The sequence below is a fragment of the Oenanthe melanoleuca genome, chromosome 4 (assembly GCF_029582105.1).
Source record: "Oenanthe melanoleuca isolate GR-GAL-2019-014 chromosome 4, OMel1.0, whole genome shotgun sequence".
Classification (NCBI taxonomy): domain Eukaryota; kingdom Metazoa; phylum Chordata; class Aves; order Passeriformes; family Muscicapidae; genus Oenanthe; species Oenanthe melanoleuca.
Window position 1 is genome coordinate 57,061,255 of NC_079337.1, and position 19,051 is coordinate 57,080,305.

General features: G+C 36.7%; 1 protein-coding gene across 5 annotated transcripts in view; it reads left to right on the forward strand.

The window, feature by feature from the left end:
* The window catches only part of SLC2A9 (solute carrier family 2 member 9), a 98,421-nt gene that overhangs the window by 64,913 nt on the left and 14,457 nt on the right, over nt 1-19,051 (forward strand). For all 5 annotated transcript variants that reach the window (XM_056490361.1, XM_056490362.1, XM_056490363.1 and 2 more), the window contains 2 exons: nt 2,035-2,136; nt 3,993-4,068. In XM_056490361.1, coding sequence (XP_056346336.1) covers nt 2,035-2,136; nt 3,993-4,068 — 178 coding nt within the window. The remainder of the gene's footprint in view (nt 1-2,034; nt 2,137-3,992; nt 4,069-19,051) is intronic.

Sequence of the window (19,051 nt, forward strand, 5' to 3'; positions counted from 1 at the left end):
ATACTTGGAAAGTGGTGAATCATCTTCCACTTCTTATGAGTCATAAGGCTCTAAGTGGGTTTTGCAAGAGAACAAGTTTTGAATTTGTATAATCATAACTAAAAAATTAAGGTTGTGTGTTTACAGCCTCAAAACCAGCATTACTTTCACCAGGGAAACTTGCTGTTATGGAAGACCAAGTCCAAACTGTCCTTCGTTACTGGAATTAGTTTTGCTTTGAGTTTTACAAGTGAAAAGTATATAACACTTTTTTTTCCATATTTTGCACGAGAGGCATCTATGATTTTTTTCCGTCTAAGAGAAGCATCATCCCTGACCCTGTTTTAATACAAAACCCCTACCTGTGTAACACCAAGATTGCTTGATCCTGACCATTAATCCAGCATTGAAAAAAATAAGAGAAATTACACACTATGTAAAATTACATGTGCAGCATTTATTGCTGAACATGTAATCCACTCCAAATTACATGTGAAACATCTATTGCAGAAGTCTCTTGCAATAGTTGTAGAAGATGGGTCTTACAAGCCTATCAAATAATTTTTTAGTCCTCAAAGCCATTAAAGTTGTCTCTTGGTTCAGTGTCAGTGTGGTCACATGTGTTTGCATGATGGGTTTATTCATCATAATGGGAAATAGCTGCCATCTTGTAAAGGTTTTGACAGTGGAACAGTAGCAGTTTTTGGAACATTTGGACCTCATAAGATCTTACTAATATCAGTGCAGGTCTTTCTAAAATTCCAAATCCTCTGGGAATTGTCCAAGTTAGTATATTTCACCATTCAAAGAAATAAAGAATGCAAAATCTTGTCACAAAGCTGCTTTCAGTGATCTGCAGCATCATCAAGCATATCTCTGGTGGGGAAGTTCAGCCCAGGGTGCAACATCAACGTGTGTTTAGGACAGACAAGCCTGTCCTAAAATCTCCTGGTGAGCCCCAGACTGAGGGAGAACCACTTGCCTCTCAAGGCAACTCATCCATGGGTGTCTTTGTACTTTGCTTTAACACATTTTATCTAGATGCTCCCCATGGAGTGATGTGTGTTGTTTCCCAGAATTAAAGGTATTACTCCAGATTTGTAATTGCCCGTTTTACTTTTTTTCTCAAAAGATGTGCAGAAGATGGAATTCAGTCTCCAGTAAATAATGATACAGCAAACAGTTTTGTGATTTTCACTTTAACTTATTTGAAGTGGTGCATTTTAATCTTCATGAAATCCTTTTATTTTTCTCATAAGAAAGCCTAGTGTATAGTAGCTACCAAGATGAAAAGTACATCAGCTGTTATGACAAAGGATGTATTAGCCTATTTTAATGAGTCAGACTAACAGAGTTTCAAGTTACAGCTTTTTAAGAAATTCTTCATTGTGTTTTTCTCTAGCAGATAAATATTCAGATTTTGTGACTTATATTCAGATGTCAAATATAAATTCAAAATGGGTGTAACTGCACAAGTATCAGTGTTAAAATCACTTGTCTGAGCAGTTTTCTGCTGCATGGATTTCTTTCGTTTGGATATTCTAATTACACTGCTTATCCAAAATAACAACTAAATGCTTATTCTATATTTGAGGGGAAAAAAAAAAAAACCCAACGAAATTTAAAATAAATTTTGAGTTAATAAATTAAGTAATTTGATTTAAATCTCAAATTTTAAATGTTTTAAGCTAAATTCAGAGATATGTTGAAATTACAAAACAAAATGCAAAAGCAAGAGACTGTATTTAGTTTCAACAGACTGACATTTAAAAATTATTTATTGTAAAAACATTATCATAGAAATTTAGTGCATATTTGTAAGCAATTCAAACAATGAACAATTTTTTCAGTGCTCTCAGATAAGGATACAATGCTGACCAGCTTTTTCCAACATGCTAAATTTTGTAAATATATTTATGAGCACAATTATGAACATCAAAGCTTATGAATAGTGTAAAATCAACCCTCATGGTTTTAGTCTAGATCTTCATATTTACTAGGAGAACATATTTAGTGTTTTCTCAAGAGAGTCAAATGGCTGTTTTTGTGTTCCAGGGCTTGGTGATCGAGCGGCTCGGCCGCAGACCTCTGCTCATTGGGGGGTTTGGGCTGATGGTCGTGTTCTTCGCAGTGCTCACCGTCTCCCTGACCTTGCAGGTAACACCAGGGGCACTGCCCATCTTTCCTCTCTCTAATTTAAACATGCTTGATACTGGTTTGTCTCAACATTCCTGCATAAGCCAATCGTTTTAATCAGCTTGGCATGAGGAGTGAAAGGTCACTGACAGTAATTGTTGGATCTGTTTGCTTCAAAGTTTTGGCATCAAAAAGCTACAGGGACTTTCTCACATTCTCACATTCAGACTCCTTAATTCAAAGATTTATGCATATCATGAACTATCATGGAGACATTATTACCCATAGCTGAATAAACAGTTTATCCATATTCTGTGGGTGTATCTTTGTTTGTAATTCGCTCTCTCTGAGATTTCCTTCATACTTTATATGTTATTCTTATTTAGATTAGGAATTTTTTTTAGTGAAAAATTTCCATGTTTGATGTTTCTTTCAAGTTACTTTTCTGGTATTTGTATAGGCAATATAAAGACATCCTTTGGAAAACATTTGGCCCTATAAGAAAGAAGGGAATAGACTTTTTAGTAAGGCCTGCTATGATGGGACAATGAGTAATAATTTTAAACTAAACCAGGGTCAATGTAGATTAGATATAAGGAAGAAGTGTTTTGGAATGAGGGTGGTGAAGTGTTGAACATGTTGTCCAGAAAAATGGCCTATGCCCCATCTCTGGAAACATTCAAGAGTAGGTTGAGCAGGGCCCTGAATAAACTGATTTAGTTGAAGATTGCAGGGGGATTGGAGCTAGATGAGCTTTAAAGGTCTCTTTCAATCAATGTTTCTATGATAATATGGTTCTAAGTTATCAGATGTTATTAGCACTCAATTCCACAGGTGTTTCAAATTATCAGAGGAGGATCTATTAAACCAGTTTAAACTCTGGCCCTGAATAATTTTCATTGTTTGGCTTCCATCTGTGTAATTATGTGTTTAGTTTATGTTCCTAAGCACTCTAGAGAAGTAAAACTGACATTTGCAATGGCATGGGGTTGGGTGGTGTTTTATCAAGGTGTTTTCCTGCTGGTTTTGATTCATTTGTGGCACCATTAATCCAACTTCCAAATCTTGTTTCTTGTGTGAAGGGAGTCAGCATGAATGTATGAATGGTTTCCACATAACTGGGGAAACAACCCAGACTGGAACAGAAAAAGCATCAGAAAATGGGGACTTTTCCTTAACACTGGAAAAAAATAATTACTTTCTTTAGAAAGAATATTTTTACAGTGCCACTCAAGGTAGTGATAGTACACTTACATGTATCTTAACAAACTTTTTAAAAAGATCATTCACACTTTGCTGTGGGAAAACCCTGCCTGTTGGAGAGAGAAAGAAATGGGCAGCCATGGATTTTTCTCAACTATTAGTATTAGAATCAAGCATTCACATATGTGATTAAGAAACAGTGTCCTGAAAACTCCACAGGAATTGTTCTTTGTATTTCAGCTTCCTGACATTTAGAGGTCTCAGTAGAGAAAAACTTAGAAGTAGAGGAAAGAACTAGGGCCACCCTAGATGCTCTTTTTAAACATGACTTTTTAAACCTGAGGTGGATGGAGGTGCTGAATGTGTTCAGTGCTCCAGGCTGGCTAGAACTTTAGCAAAAGAAGTTGTGATTTTTTTTTTTTTTTTTAGAGTTCTGGCTCTGTGGTACATAGCTTGTCTAGTGTTTCTCTACAGGGATTTCACAGAGACCAAGGCCTTTAAATACAAATCATCTAACAAGATCCTACAGAAATGCTGTGATTTTCTAAAGTAACCCAGACTAAATTCTGAAATAGATCAAGAATCATGGAAAACATTACCTATTGTCTGCAAGTTTTTAGAAATATTTGTGATATGTACAATATGTTTAAAATGAATGTGTTTTATCTACCCAGAGCACTGTACACTGGCTTCCTTACCTCAGCATATTTTGTATCCTTGCAATCATTGCATCGTTCTGCATTGGACCAGGTATGTCTATATCTATTTTTTCATGTTTCTTTGTACATCTAAGGACAGGTATTTTTGCACTGGCATTATGTTAGCTAATCACTTGGACTTCAGCAGTAAACCAGAAAGTGAGACATTTGTTCCCTTGAGCTTTTGGTGGTTTTTATGCACTATTTTTTACCTCTTTCTCTTTGTAAGGAGTTTGACATTAAACATTAATCAGCTGTTTACACATCTTTACCACTGAAGTGATTTAATTGATTGATTGTGGTTTATTTGGGGAAGAGTTGCTGATGTTTGATGTGACTAATTAAATACTGCTGTAATTCTGTGGATCCTCTTTTGAAAAGCTGAGAGAAAATATGATGTTTTAGAGAAAAATGGGGAGAGGACCAAGATATTTCTTTTACCTTTGTTTCTGGGAAAAGGGTTTGAAATTTCTGTGCAAAATACTGTGAAAATACTGAAAAAAATAGCAATCCCTCTGTCTTTCTGTTAAGGACAAATCTCAGGTTCAGCTAAGTCCACTGTACTGCTGGCCTATGTTACTTAGACTGTTGGGGGAGTGGGTGTTAAAGAATTCTGTGGAACAGCACTTTCCTTGAATTTTGAATAGGAATGTCAAATGTTGACTTGAAACTCCTTTAAAACTTCCCTTCTGGTGTTTTCTGTGGCTCAGAGGGCTTAAGTGCAGCTACTTGCAACATCTACCATCAGGAATTTTTAAAATCTCTGTTGAAAAAAACTGAAGGTTTTTCCCTATTACAGATATGTTCCAGATCAATATGTTCTTACATGTTATACCTCTAGCATATTAAGGTTAACCCTCTGATTTTCTTCTTCACCTCATCATTCTTCAAAATGGATTCTAGTGTTCTTCATTTAGATTCTTTCTCTTCACTGATGTTATTCAGGATTTATGTTGTACTTCACAATCTTTTTGGAACAAAGTGTCTGCAGATACATCCAGGACAATCAGCTATTGTTATAAATTACTTGCTTTCTACAGAAGTTCATTAAAATTAAAGCTTCTGTTGTGTTTTTCACTGTGCTCAGTGCTGTTAAAGCCAAAGAACATTAGCGGTGTACCAGCAGCTACCTAGTTGGCTTCTCTACCTTTCCTCTGTGTGTTCAAACATTTGTCATCTCTGACAACAGTGGGAATATCTGAATGCCACTTAACATTGAATTTGTTTTAATGAAAATGTTGGTAATTGACTCTTCAGCTGTTGAGAAGAAGTTATGAAGAATCATATTCTGATACCTCTGCAAATCAATAGCAATATTTAAGCTGACTTTGATGGGGCTGATTTATCTTCAATGAAACTTCTCTGTTCTCTTTAGAGGAGCTTAGGAGATCTGAACCAGTGTAGTAAAATAGTAAAGGTAGTACTTTTACCCAGGCAACTTACATTATTAGCAATGTATTAAGATAATTGAATAAGAAGAAAGCATACATATATTTTTCTGAACAAAGAAATTATTACCAAGAAGCCCACTTTGCATCCATTAATTTTTGTATTACAAGGCACAGCTCAATAATTGAGTGCAGATACTGTGTCAAGTTTTGTCCCCCTTTTCTTGTGCAGGAAAGACTTGGATAGCCTGTGACAAGTCCATTGGAGAGCCACCATGTCAGTGTCAGGAGAGCTGTGAGAAGGGCCTGGGTGACCTGGGCTTGTCCAGCCTGAAAAGGGACAGCTTTGGGGACCTAAGAGCAGTGCCACTTCCTATGAGAAGGGTGTGCCAATAGCAGAGCCACTCTGCTGCTGCATGGTGAGGTGCTTGAGAGGTGGAATGCAGGTGTTAAAAAAGAAAGATGCAGAGAGACTGTAAGGAAAAGCTTTTTACTTCTGGGCAGTCAAGGAGGCTACGAAGGATACTGAGTCCTTAATTACTACATAAAGATCAAAACTGAGTAGTTTGTACTTCTGCTTTTCTCCATCACAGTGATTGTAGGGAAGTGTCCAGAACAGAATACAAGCAGGGCAAGTAGGTGAGACATTTTTAGAGAATCAGTGCAGATTTTTTTTCCAGCTTAGGGTCTTTCTAAGGCAGAGCTTCTAACATTTTCATAATCTCCCATGGGTTTGCTACATCTCTGTCTGAAACAGCAGAATTTTAGTAGTCTTTAGCAAAGAAAACTACATCTACCACTTTTCATGAGCACATCCTTTGTGTGATACCCTCTAGGTCCTGCAGAAACAGAGCAACTGATCCTTGTCCTCCTTTCCAACTTCCCTGTGATCTTGCAAACTTTTACCTGATCAACACACATATTTCTGGAATGAACAGCTATTTCTCATTGCTACCTTTTATGACACACCTTTAGCAGGAAAATTTTGCACTTTGTGTTCTTTTGTAGCACTCAGATGGTTTAATGAGGTAAGACTGACATTCAGGAATAACCTTCCCACCTTTGTGGTAGTAAAAGGGGTTTTCCCCAAGAAAATGAAGATATATTCTTTATTATAAAGCTGCATATTTTTTATACTTTTAGACTTTTGTAGAAGTTTTGCCATTCATTTGTATTGGTTAAACTGGCACAGCATACAGGTATGTTCATGCACGTGTGTGTTTTGGTACTTCATCATTTTTGTCAAAATACAAACAGTAGAAAGCTTTCACTTTCTAAAAATTAGAGGGCCTCTTATGCTTGATACAGTCAATCTGTGATCTGAAAGAAAATTGTTTATTGCTCTTAGATTAGGGAGCCATGCTGGTCCAGACAGTTACTTCATTGTGCCTATTTGGTTAATTTTACACAAGTTAAGATATTTTATTCTATAAAATAGATATTTAAGATATTTATATTCCATATAAATATAGAATGGATTTCAAATGAAGAATTGCCATCCAGCAAACAGTAAAAAGAAAAAAACTGAGGGGATTGGTCCTGATGCCTAAGGAGACAAAAAGAAAAAAGCTTAAAGTCAGCTGAGAAAACAAATGAAAGAAAAAAGTAAAAGAACATTTTCAGGATCTGCAGAGAGCATTTGTGCTTTCAGGTTATGCATCATGAGCAAATGCAGTGATTTGTAATGCCTTTACAGAACAGGTACATAATGTGCAGCTTCTTGGAAATTTGGATAGTGATAGACAGGTTTAGGTACATGTGAAATGTTTTCCTTCTTTAGCTTTGCCTTAGTTAATATTTAAGAAAAAAGGAAAACTAAGATTTATTCCCACTTTCTCAGTTAAACCTGTGTCTGCCTTGTCATGGACTGAACACTCCTGTTCAGCAGTGCCTGCAGAATAAATCTCTTTAAGGAAAAATGGTCTAAAATCTGACTTAATCTGAAAAAGAGAAGGTTCTGCTTATTTTTAGCTGTTTTCTTGAATTCCCCATTCACCCATTGTACCTTTACAACAGTTGCTGTGCCAGCAAGTGATTTTTTTATTTTTCTGGGAGAATTGGAAAATGTACGTTGCGGTTTTGGAAAACCTGCTGCAGATTGTCCCCGTTTACCCACCAGCAAAATATTTTAAAAAAACAACCAAACACCCAAAAACTGACACATAATATGTTCCATTCTGTTTCCTGATTTGTCTGCAAGGATGATAACCCCAGTAGTCAGTGAGTCCTGTCATGCATTTTTGGATGAGGGGCTTGCAGGTTTTGGTTTTGAAGTTTTTCTGACTCACATAAAACAACTACATGTTTATCCTTTGAACCAGAGAATGGCTTTTCTGCCATCTGTCAAGATGTGTTAGATAGTGGAACATGTGGAGGAAAAAAGGGATCAGCCGATTAATTGGGGATTGCAAAAACATTGGCATGAACTTCAAGATAATCTTCCTAGTGAAAATAGGTGTAACAAAAAGATAGTCAGGATCTTGAGAACTTGGAAACCTGGCATAAATCATTTCCATGCATTATCTTTGCATGCAGTGATTTATTGGTATTTCTTCTTAGAAGCCTATTCTGTTTAGGTGTGACACCTTTCTATCCAGTTTTGATAAGTTGAGGAAAGGGGCAGGAAACCATGGTGGCTAAGGTGATGTGTGATGCCTGTCTTTAAATGCAAGGATGAGAGGAGATGTGAGGAGGTAGACTCTTTTGATAAAATACCTAGCTTTGAAACAATCTTTTACTGTCTTGTTTCTGAAACTGAATAAGAATTGCTGCTTTCAAATCTCTGCAGATTTTCTGGCTCTGGAAACATGGTGCACTGAAGCACTGGATTTATTTTACCACTGGAAATAAGTAGAAATAACCCCAGATCCCAGTTGTGGCAGTAAGATCTATAAAAAGTGTTCATGTAGCACAAGTGTGCTGCCCACCCTTTGCCCACTGCACCTGGGAGGGAGATCAGCCACATGTGTGCACAGAAAGGCAAGTGTTAATGCTCCTTCTTTCAAAGAGCTCCTCAGAGCCCTTTGGAAAGAAAAGAAAAATTACCTTTTACTACAGCAACAGTAATACTCATAGAAATTCCAAAAATCTGAGGAGTTGACTTTATATCCATTGCCTGATCATGATAACTCAAGCCATCTTTATGTTGGAAATTTGTGTTATTTTGATAGCACTTCAAGTTTGAGAAAACTTATTTTATTGCAATCTTTTGAATTTTGCCCATTTCTAAGAATGGGACATATGTGCTTGCCTGACCTGGAGAGAAAAAGAGGCTTAGAATCAGAACAGGGTGAGGATTTAAGGATGTCAGAAAAATGCCAGTTAACTAAGGAAAAATATAAAAATATTATCTCTAAGTATTACATGGAAGTGATAGCTGACTCTATTTTATCTAAGTAATTTGAAAAATTGTTTTATATGAACCTCTGTATGCACATTCTTTTATATGTTTTCTTAAAGACCTAATACATCACATTGTCATGCATAGTCTCACTGTACTGTAATGTGAAAAATGCTCATTGTGTTATCAGGCTTCATATCATCGTTTTTGAGATGACTTAGAGCTGAATGTTGGAGCACAAAACTGCTCAGGCAGCAAAGAAGGGCTGCAAAAGAAGGACTACCATGAAGGTGAAGAAAATAGATTTATATATTAAAAGGTCCAGAATAACTTCCTAGTGTCTCACAAAAAAGGCTGAGAATTAAATACTGCCTGAAACAACTGAGGGTTGTATTTGAACCAGATGATCTAATATGATCCTGGATTCCTTTATCTTCAAATTTTGTGTTCTTTATTTATCTCTAAGAGTGGTGTTTTATCCTCTGTATAAAGTCTTACCTTGTTTCTACCTGTCTGAAACCCTCCACCCCACCTAAATTGCAAAGATGCACATCTTTGTGGCCAGAGGGATTTTCTAACTGGTCACTGGAATAAAATGCAGCCCCTGACTTCATTTCTGTCAATAGCTTCTATTTTTAAATGGCACTAGAGAGAAGAAAGCAGGAGTCTCTGGCTAAGTCATACACAGTGGCTTCAGGCACTCTGGCTTTACAGACTTATGTAATGTCTTAGAAGTAGTTATTCTCCTCTTTAATCCTGTAAGATTTCTGTGGATGAGTAGCATTTCTCCACAGAAGTCCTGCTGAGTTCAGTGCAGCACAGATAAGGATGAATTTACTGTGATCAAACATGAGTCTGTGTGATTTTACTTAAATTCCTGCTTTTAAAATAGGTTTCTATTTAGTATGCATAAGGATGACAAAATCAGATCAGTGGTATGTTTTCAGTCACACTCTGATTACAGGAAAGGGAAATCAGTAAAATTCAAACTCAGATGAATTTGAAAAAAATAGTAATTTTATGGTAGCAAGATCTTAATCTTTCAGTTGTTACTTTTTATAGCAATTGCATTTTCAGATGCAGCTGAGAAATATCAACAAACCAGACCATTCCAGAAAAATGTTTCACTTATGCTTGTCTCTTTTTTGAGAGTTTTATGATATTTGTCATGGCTTATGGAATGTGAGTGGAGTCGTCCCTAGCACAGCTGAATACAATGAATACAATTGAATACAATTTTAAATTGACATTATGAGGTAAACAAAAGAAAACTCAGAGGAAATCATTGCTGTGCCCTGAGGTGTATCAAAGATATTTTGGTATTTAAAGTTTAAATCAGCCCATGCTCTTACTCTGAATGCCACTGTGCAGCTGTATTGACAGCAGAGCTGTTGTCACAAGAGGGTCACCTTGAGAGTCACGAGGTTTGTTCAGCCTGAAATGCCACGAGGGAAGAAAATAAAAATCAGCTCTTGGATGTGAAAGAACCAAAGGTGTGACAGCACACATGTAGACATAAAAGCACTCCAGTGAAAGGCAGCATCAGTATTATTGCCTGAAATAGGCATTTACAGAAGCTTTGTGTGATGTTTTAGCTTCTCCACTTAGAGTGGGATGTAAGAACTTCTGACACTCATGGCCTCCCACAGAGGCATTATTCCAGTCCACTTTGAGAAAGAGGTTGAGCTTGCTTGAGTGCAAAAAAAACCAACCAATCTCTGTACCAAAAAGTGTGTGCAGTTAAAAGAAACAAATAAACCCATGTTGTTCTATATTTTGTCAAAAAGATGTAGATTTGAAAAGTTAGGTTAATTTTCAATTTTTTTTTTAATTCTATAAACTTGAAGCCTTTACAGTCTTTACAGCATATAGGCATTCTTTGATAATGCCAAGTAGTTTCTGCATTGGATATGGAGAGTATTTGTGAAGAAATAGCCTTTAGTTTCCCCAGGGATTTGGGAAAATGCTTGGTTTGTTGATAGCTGTAAGGCTTTTGTGGGCACAGCAGCAGAATTAATACATGCTGCATAAATATCAGTTAAATACTCCAAATGTGAGTTATGGTTCAGTTCAGTAACAGCCTGGGGACAGTCCCAGCTGAAGATTTTCTGAGCCCCTGGCCCCATGCCCTGCCCTGCTGTGGCACTCCTTGCTGTGGGCTGCCATCCATCCAAACCAGTATCCCAGGACTGGTGTTCTGCCCTCCAGCTGCAGCCAGCACAGCCTGCCCTGGCAAGGCCAAGCGGTTGAGAATTTATCTTTTGGTAGCCTTTGAGTGAACAAACTGATTTTTTAGGCTGTTATGAAATAACACTAGAATTCCTTTCAATATTCATTGATTCTATTTTTTTTTTTTTTTTTTTTTTTTTTTTTTTTTTTTGTGGAGGGAGGACAACATGCCCTTTGAATATATGAAATAAAATGTCATTCAACATATATTTTGGGATTAATACCTGTTTTACGTTTTGTTTGAATTCTTCTCTCTTAAAGAGCAGCATAGAGAAAATGTGTAGCTTTTAACAGTTCTGTAGCAAAAGTGATTTCAATTCTTTATAATTAGTGGCATTTCTAAAGAAAAATGAACCCCTAGTATTTGAAAGGTAATTGTATCTGTTGAATAAAGGAATTGCTGGAGGTGACACCTGGAGTTCTCAGCAGCAGGAAAACTTATGAACTTTATCCTGCTAACAATAGATTTTAAAAATTAGCTTAATTGAAGCTTTCAAAATGTGAATGCTTTGACACTTGACAGCACTCCTCCTACCTCAGCTAGCAGCTTTTCCTGAATGATCATTAATTAGTTGCTGATGGCTCCCAACTCCAACCCTGAAGAAATTTACTGCTGCAAAAATGCACTCATGTGTTTTAGAGGTTCATGTAACCATGAAAAAAAAACATTTATTGAAAAGCTGTGTAAGTGACCTAGGTACATTATTCAGATTAATAGGGATTGGATATGGAATGGCTAGATAAAAAAAATATATACTGTTTTTTCTGTGAACTTGTATAAAATAGTTATACTTGCAAAAGTGCAAACAAATATACAGAACAATAGATGTAGAATTAATGAATGTAAGGCAAAAAAAAATATTTTATTTTCCTTATGCCTAGGCACAATGCAGAGCAAAGGGAAATTTTCTGTTCATCTCATCTATTTCTGACTAATCTCCAAGGCTAAGATCTAAATGCAAAAGTTTTTTAATTCAATGTTGCAATGAGCACTGCTCTAGAGTCCAGACAGTGTTTCTTGGTAGCCAACATACTGTGTAGAAAGATGAATAAACCAGTAACAGACCTTCAGATGAAAAAAAATAAGTCAGAAGGAGAACTGCATGAACAAGGGCAGTCAGTGTCAGTTGGACCAAGCAAGCAGTCAAAGCAGTTCTTTCCTTTAAACCTCCAGTTGTTATCTGTCCTACCACAGAAACTTCACTTTTTTGGAAACACTGAGTTATGGCTTATGTGACCTTTTTCTGAGTTTCATCAGAAAAGGCTTGTATTGTTCATCACAGCAAGACCCTTACTGTCTTAGTTGGTACTTCTAGTCCAAGTGCATCTTCTGAGTCCTTCTTCCTTTTCCTCTCTGTTTGTTAGCCAGCAAATACTGCTATTTGTTATATTTGTTTTGGTTATTGGCCACAGTAAAGAAATTTATTTTTGTTACTGTCTTACATTCATTAGTTCTACAACTACTGCTCCTCATACCTTGTCCAGCATCCTGTAGCAGCAACCAATTTCTTTCATTACTGGCATTTGACGCCATGTGTCCTAAAAACTTGAACAGTTTCCAGAAATCATAAACAGTGAAGACATGGCCTGTTACCCATCTTAAACAGGAGAATGACAGGGAGAACTCCTCAGTCCCAGCTTATCTGAAAATTTGGCCCACTATTTTTACTATTAGCATCCTTCAGGATGAACACAGCCATTCAATTGCATAATTGTGCACTGCTAGCATGAATAATTTGTTTGTTAAAATACACTACCTTTCAAGATTGCTTTAGCTTGCAGGTTCCAAACCAGCAGCATTTTGTGCTAAAGGTTTGACAACTTGAATTCCTGACAGGAAGTCATGTCTGATGGCTTTCTATTTCTTTCAGAAGATTATCATAGAAGTAATAAGCTTAGAATAGATAGGAGTTGGGTTTTTTTCTTCTTTTCAGTCCCCATACAGTGATGTAATTGTATGACTGTTTCTCTTACCTAGGACTGAACACAATTGTGTCTTTAATCTGAGTATTTCCACACTACTTCCATCTGTATAGTGGATGAACATACAAGGGACACTTCTGTGCTTTTATTAAACTAAAAACTCTCTCATCACTGTTCTCATCATTGAGATAATTGGTTTTAACAGCTTAATTTGAACAGAAGTGCTTAATCATCATTGTTACTGAGAATAATTATAAATTTAATTCTACTATATAGACTCATAATCATAGTTCAGTAAAAAAATTTTTCTTCACATTCAAATAGAACAGAAAGTTGGGCTATAATTAGGGTTGTGATGTTATAAAGTAAATCTGAATATATGGCAGAAATGTTTAAAAGACTATTAACTATTTATATAGTTATAAGTTTAGTGTAATTTTTTAATTGCATTTTATGCTTTGGTAGCTATGCAGCATTATAATTGTGAAACAAAAAGAAATGTTGCCAAGAACCAGAGGAGAAATTTAATATTCATGTTCAGTTTTTACAAACAAAAGCCAAGACAAAATAAATAAATAAATAAATAAAAGATCAAACAGCAATAATAGCAAAAAAGAAAAAAAAAAAGCCAAACCAAAAAATCAGCAAGTACCCCAATAGACCAAAATTGTTAACAAATAACAAAAAGATAATTCATTTTGTTCAGAATTTGTCAGAATGGCTGACATACTGCTGGTTTGTCTTACAATAAAAGAGGCAAAAAATTTAAATATTAAATTAAATTAATAAATTAAAATGAATTCAAAATTAAATATATTCCTCATGTTTACAGCCAACAGTTCTGTTGCAAAGTGAATTGTAATAACTCATCTAAGGAATATTTTCTTAAAAGTACTGAACTTATTTGGATTCATCAGTTGTATGATAAATATTTAGTTGAACAAATTTTCAGAGAAAAATGATTCAGTCAGTAAAGGATTGCTCATAAAATTCTGCTTGTGTGCACTGACTTACAGAAGTAAAAATTATAGGAAAATATACTAATTAATATTCAAGAGGGGGAGAATTTCACTGAAGAGGAAATTATCAGATGGTTCAGATAAGAGTATTGTTTCTTTTTTGTATGGAATATCTGCTGTAGAACTAGTTACCTAAATAAACCTAGAAATAATTTTATATGATTTATTATATTTTAGTAATAGCCTTGTTGTTGTATGTCAACCATTTTAGTGTAACTTACCTGAGAACCAAGAAATAACATTTTAACTACTGAGAACAGAGTGAATCAATATTTTTGTTCTGCACCATTGCCCAGTTGGTTTGTTTTATTTACCCTGAATGATATGGTTGCCTTGCACCAGCAAAGTACAGAATACCTCCAGAACAGCCTTTCTAAATGCTGTTGGAATGGCAGGTTTTATATAGATGCTAAACCAAAGGCCAATTAATCAATGCAAAAACTCTTTCACTGCATTAAAAAGTAGTTCTTTAATAATTGTAAATACTATTTATTATAATATCAGAGTTTGTAAGGTTTTGTATTATTTGTGTGTTTTATTTTGGTCTTATAGTTTGCACTTTTTGTTTACCATAGACAGACTGCTTTAAATTTTTTAATTTTTTTTTTTTCTCAAGTGGCCTTTAATCTTAGGCAGAAAACATTCAAATGGCACAAATTAATGTGGTTAATGAACTATACCATTTTCCACAAACAAAGTGCCTGTTTTACTTAACTATCCTGCAGAGAAGAGCTGCAGACAGCTAGAAAAGTCTGTAGCATGAAGCTGTGACTCAGTACACCCCTGTCACACCTTCTGTTCCCAGTTCTCTCAGCAGGATTAGCTGGGAGTACAGCTGTCATATCTGACTGTAATGTCATATTTGGTGAGGTATTATTCAATCAAATACAAAGTGCAAGTTAAAATAATCTAACAGGTGACAGAACACCTTTATAAAGATTGAGCTATCTTTTTGCAAAAGTCTTATTTTATCTGTAGACCTACAGAAATGGAAGAAACTCAGTAGCTGCATTGCATCTCTCCCTAGCAGTATTCCTGAAATGTATTTTCCCAAAATATATTTTCCCATGGGTTTTGTTGCACATTTTGGGGGGTTCTGTTCACTGGTTAGGTGGGGGTTTGTTTGCTTGTTTGTTTGTCTGTTTGGGGTTTTTAAATAACTAAAGTCTGGGTAGAAATTAGCAGCCTTTTGCTCTCTCACTGAAGAATGTCAGGGTTTTTTTCCAGCAGTTGTCTTCCAGGAGTTTTGTCTCCCTTCCACTGCTTCTCTCCCAGAGGTGCTGTCTAGAGGGTCCTTAAACTGCAAATAGCAAAACCTTTCATTGAGACAGTACTTTGTCCCCCAGCCCTATTAGGATATATCAGTCTGCCCTACATGCCATGCCTGGCAGACAAAGCAATTTTTCTTGACCATCTCTGGAGCTTCACAGACTTCTTTCCCCCCCAAAAACAGAATATTTGTGCAAGGTAGTTGTCTGTTTTCTCAAAGCATCTCCCTTTGAACACTCCCTGTCTCAAAGCATGGACTTGGAAAATCTGGGAGCTCCTGCCCTAGTCAGCCTTGCAGGATTCCCAGGCTCCCCCTTGAATGGGCAGATTTTGGGGAGCTGAGACCTGCAGGAGTGCCTAGGCTGGGTGATCCTTCTGGTGGGCTGGAAACCCTCTGGCTGCTGTGGGGCCACTGCCTGAACACACAAGGGTTTGGCTTGGGTGGGTATCAAAGCATGAGCTGCTACTCAGGGAGACTTCCTTTCTCTTCAATGGCTCTTAGGACACAAAATTTCACCTTTAGAGGTGATTTACCACTGTAATAAATCTCCCTGATCTGTATTAGGCATTTATTCTTGTAACAGTCTCATTTCATAAATCATATAAATAGCCATAACATAAATTCCCAGTTAAGTACTGGATAAAAACAGCATGAGGAGTTCAGCATTTTCCTTTCTTTCTCATGTTTTCTGAATTCAGGTTTTTGCACTGACTCATGTAACTTCTGCTAAGCAATATTTCTTCAAACTGCTCACTGAACAAACAGTAAATATGTGCACCTAATTTTTCTTGAGCAAACACATTAATACTTGTGTAAATTTTAATATATATTTGAAAATCTATAGCTTGGATAACAAGAATATTTTTTTCTGTTCTAACATTCCAATTTCATGCATAAAAGAGTATTGGATTGAGAGTCTGGATTTTTACCAGCACATGATATTGATTCTATGTGTAACTGGACTCATTACAGAGTTAAATTAGTAAAGAATGCAGAAACAGAAGTATTTATGCAAGTCTAATTGTGTCATGTGGGTTTAATATAATTTTTATTAAACTAGAAGTCCTGCAGTAAGAAATTTGTAGTTTCCAATAGAAGTAGAATCCTAGCAGAAGATTCCTAGTAGAATCTTTCTCTACTAGCACTGGAGCATGTTAAGAGGTTTTCTATTATGTTCACTGCAATGCTGAAAAGAACAAAGTATTAGAAATTAATCACTGTAATTATCTGGTCAATGCATTACCTCTTTAAATTAATGTTTGGAAGTTACCTTGTTAAAAAACTCCTACAGGAAATACTAATATACATTTTTTTGTTATATGATCAGTGCTAAAATATAGCTGTTTCACTGAAAATTTTATGGAAAGCCTTCCAAGGGAAAAGACAATGCCAGGTTCATCCTCCATGAGAAAAATCATCAGGTAGCTTTTTGGTAAATTATTTCAGCCACATTCAAATACGTGTTAAAGTTGCAAAACTAGGGCAAAGTGTTTAAAAGACTATTCCAAAGATACAGTGGTTTGCTTGGATTGCTTTTGTCAGTAGTTCCCAAGCCTCCATGCTTGCACACAGGCTAGTACAGACCCATCTGGCCTAATGCTTGTGTAGGGCACCTTGCAGAGACTGACTGAGAAGTGGTTGAAAGGTGCCACAGTGTTGTGATCTCTGCTCAGATCCCATTTAAATAGTCAAAGCACAATACAGCTTCCTTCAGCCCAGGCACTTAGATGTGTATCCCAAAGAACAGTGAGTTCCAGAAAAAAGGGAGTCCTTGGGCACATCTCAGGCACCTTGAAATGACTGAGAATGGAATCCTGGGGCCACAGGTTCAGCTGATCCCAGGTGCCTTCACTGGCTGTGACTTTAAGGCTTTACAGTTTTGCTTCAGCTCTCCCAAATTTCTTTTTCACTCCACTCAGTTGCAAAGTATGTTTTTCACATGGTGTGGCCCTTGGAAGGCATTCACATGCTCTCCTCTTCATCCTCATAAGGCCAAGCCTGTGCTCTCCCAGGCACACAGCAGTAGACAGCAGAGACCTGGCTTCATTCCATTTCTTGTGTGCCCAGACCTGACCTGACTTTCACATAACTCATGTACCACTTTTCACTTTTCAGGCCCCTTGGTTCCTCCTCTGTTAAGCCATCCTTCTAAGAAGCTGACTTTCTCTGTTTTGTGAGGCTGTGGATATACTTCTCTAGACCATGAGAAAGCTGGGAGGTCTGTCTGTGCCACCCTTCCCATTCCTCCACAGAATTTTTTAAAGTTAGCGATAGTTGATATGTTCTTAGAAATTAAATTGGAATTTCAAGGAATATGTTCCAAGTGCCCATGCATTTTTATTTCCATTATACTTACTCTTTCTGATAGGTTTCTGTCCTTTTGTACTGTTTTTATTTGCCTCTGGCTTTTTTCTCTCTTGTACAATATGTATTTTTCCAAATGCTGCTTTTCCAAATACTGTTTCCAACAGCATATTTTATTATACTGACAAGAACAGCAACACCTCTGTAGATTGTCCTACAGCAAAGGCATGACAGAATAAATGATCATAAATATGTCATCTTACATGATTTCTGTGTTTCCAGCCCTTCAGTTCCTCTCTCCAAGGGTCAAGTGTCCTGGCAAACTGCTGCCTCAAATGGCATTTAAGACCCAAACCAGATGCTGACAGAACAGATGTGATTGTTGCCATTTGAACTCAAATCCCAGGGGTATGATAGAATGGCCACTGGAAGCCATCAAGCATTGAGAGAGCCCATGTTACTTGAATTTTATTAAGTTGTGGTTCAGATACTTATTCTACATGTTCAAACTGCTGCTGGGAGAGGTTACTTCTTTTAGTCACAGAATTCTGATACTGCCTATGTCTTGTGGAAGGATGCAAAGCTGTAGTTTGGATGGCTTAAACTCTCCATATCTCAGTTTCCTATTTAGAAAGTAGGAGTAAATAAATTTATTTATTCTCTACTTCTTCTGGTGTAATTTAGACTGGCATCTTTGGCACAGAAGGTTCAGCTGAAGGCTTTGCTACCACTTTAGATATGCTCTGACAGAAAGTCACTCTAGCTCATGATGGAGAGTAGCTGTTTGCTGCATCACATTGCCTTTCTATTATGCACATATTCATGGCTTCTGCATCTGGAAGAACATCTGTCAACGTGTCATCTGCATGTCATGTTTGCAAGTCTCTCTCTCACTGCTCACAGGAGCTTCTGGTGCCTGTGCTTCAGCTCAGGGCCATGGAGCACAAGGGGCTGCATGAGGATGCATCCCTATAATGCACTTAGAGATGTATTCACAAATGTCCAGGGGTAAAGGTAGTGCAAAGGATTAGCACATAGACCGAGGACAGATGTGAAGGAGAAGACCCAGTGGATGGAAAGTCTGTAGGAGTGTTTTCTTACCAATTTATAAATCTTTCAGAGGACAGTATTGCTATAGAGGTTTTTAAAAGTAAATGTATCTCTAAATATGGTTTTGGTTGTTTACCCTATCTTGTTAAAATGCTTAAAGCAGAGGAAGGATTTACATAGTCTTCCACAGTGTATACGGGTTTTGCCTACAAAGCTGAATGGTGAGGCAGGTAATAGCAGCACACTTCAGGACCTAGAGGCAGAAACTGGTAGGAGCAGAATACTGGTGTTACTAGTTGCACAGTTCTTCAAACTTTAATGAAATAATTCTGCTAGTAGATGTATGTCTGATGTGTAACATTAACTCAATTATGTAGCTGATCAGCAAATAAAATCCAAGTTTTATTCTCTAAAAATAGAAATATTTCTATTGAAATATCCAGTGGGAATGAAGGAAGCCAAAGATCATAAACTGAGACTTTCTGCTACTAGACAGCTACTCCCTGGGGGCT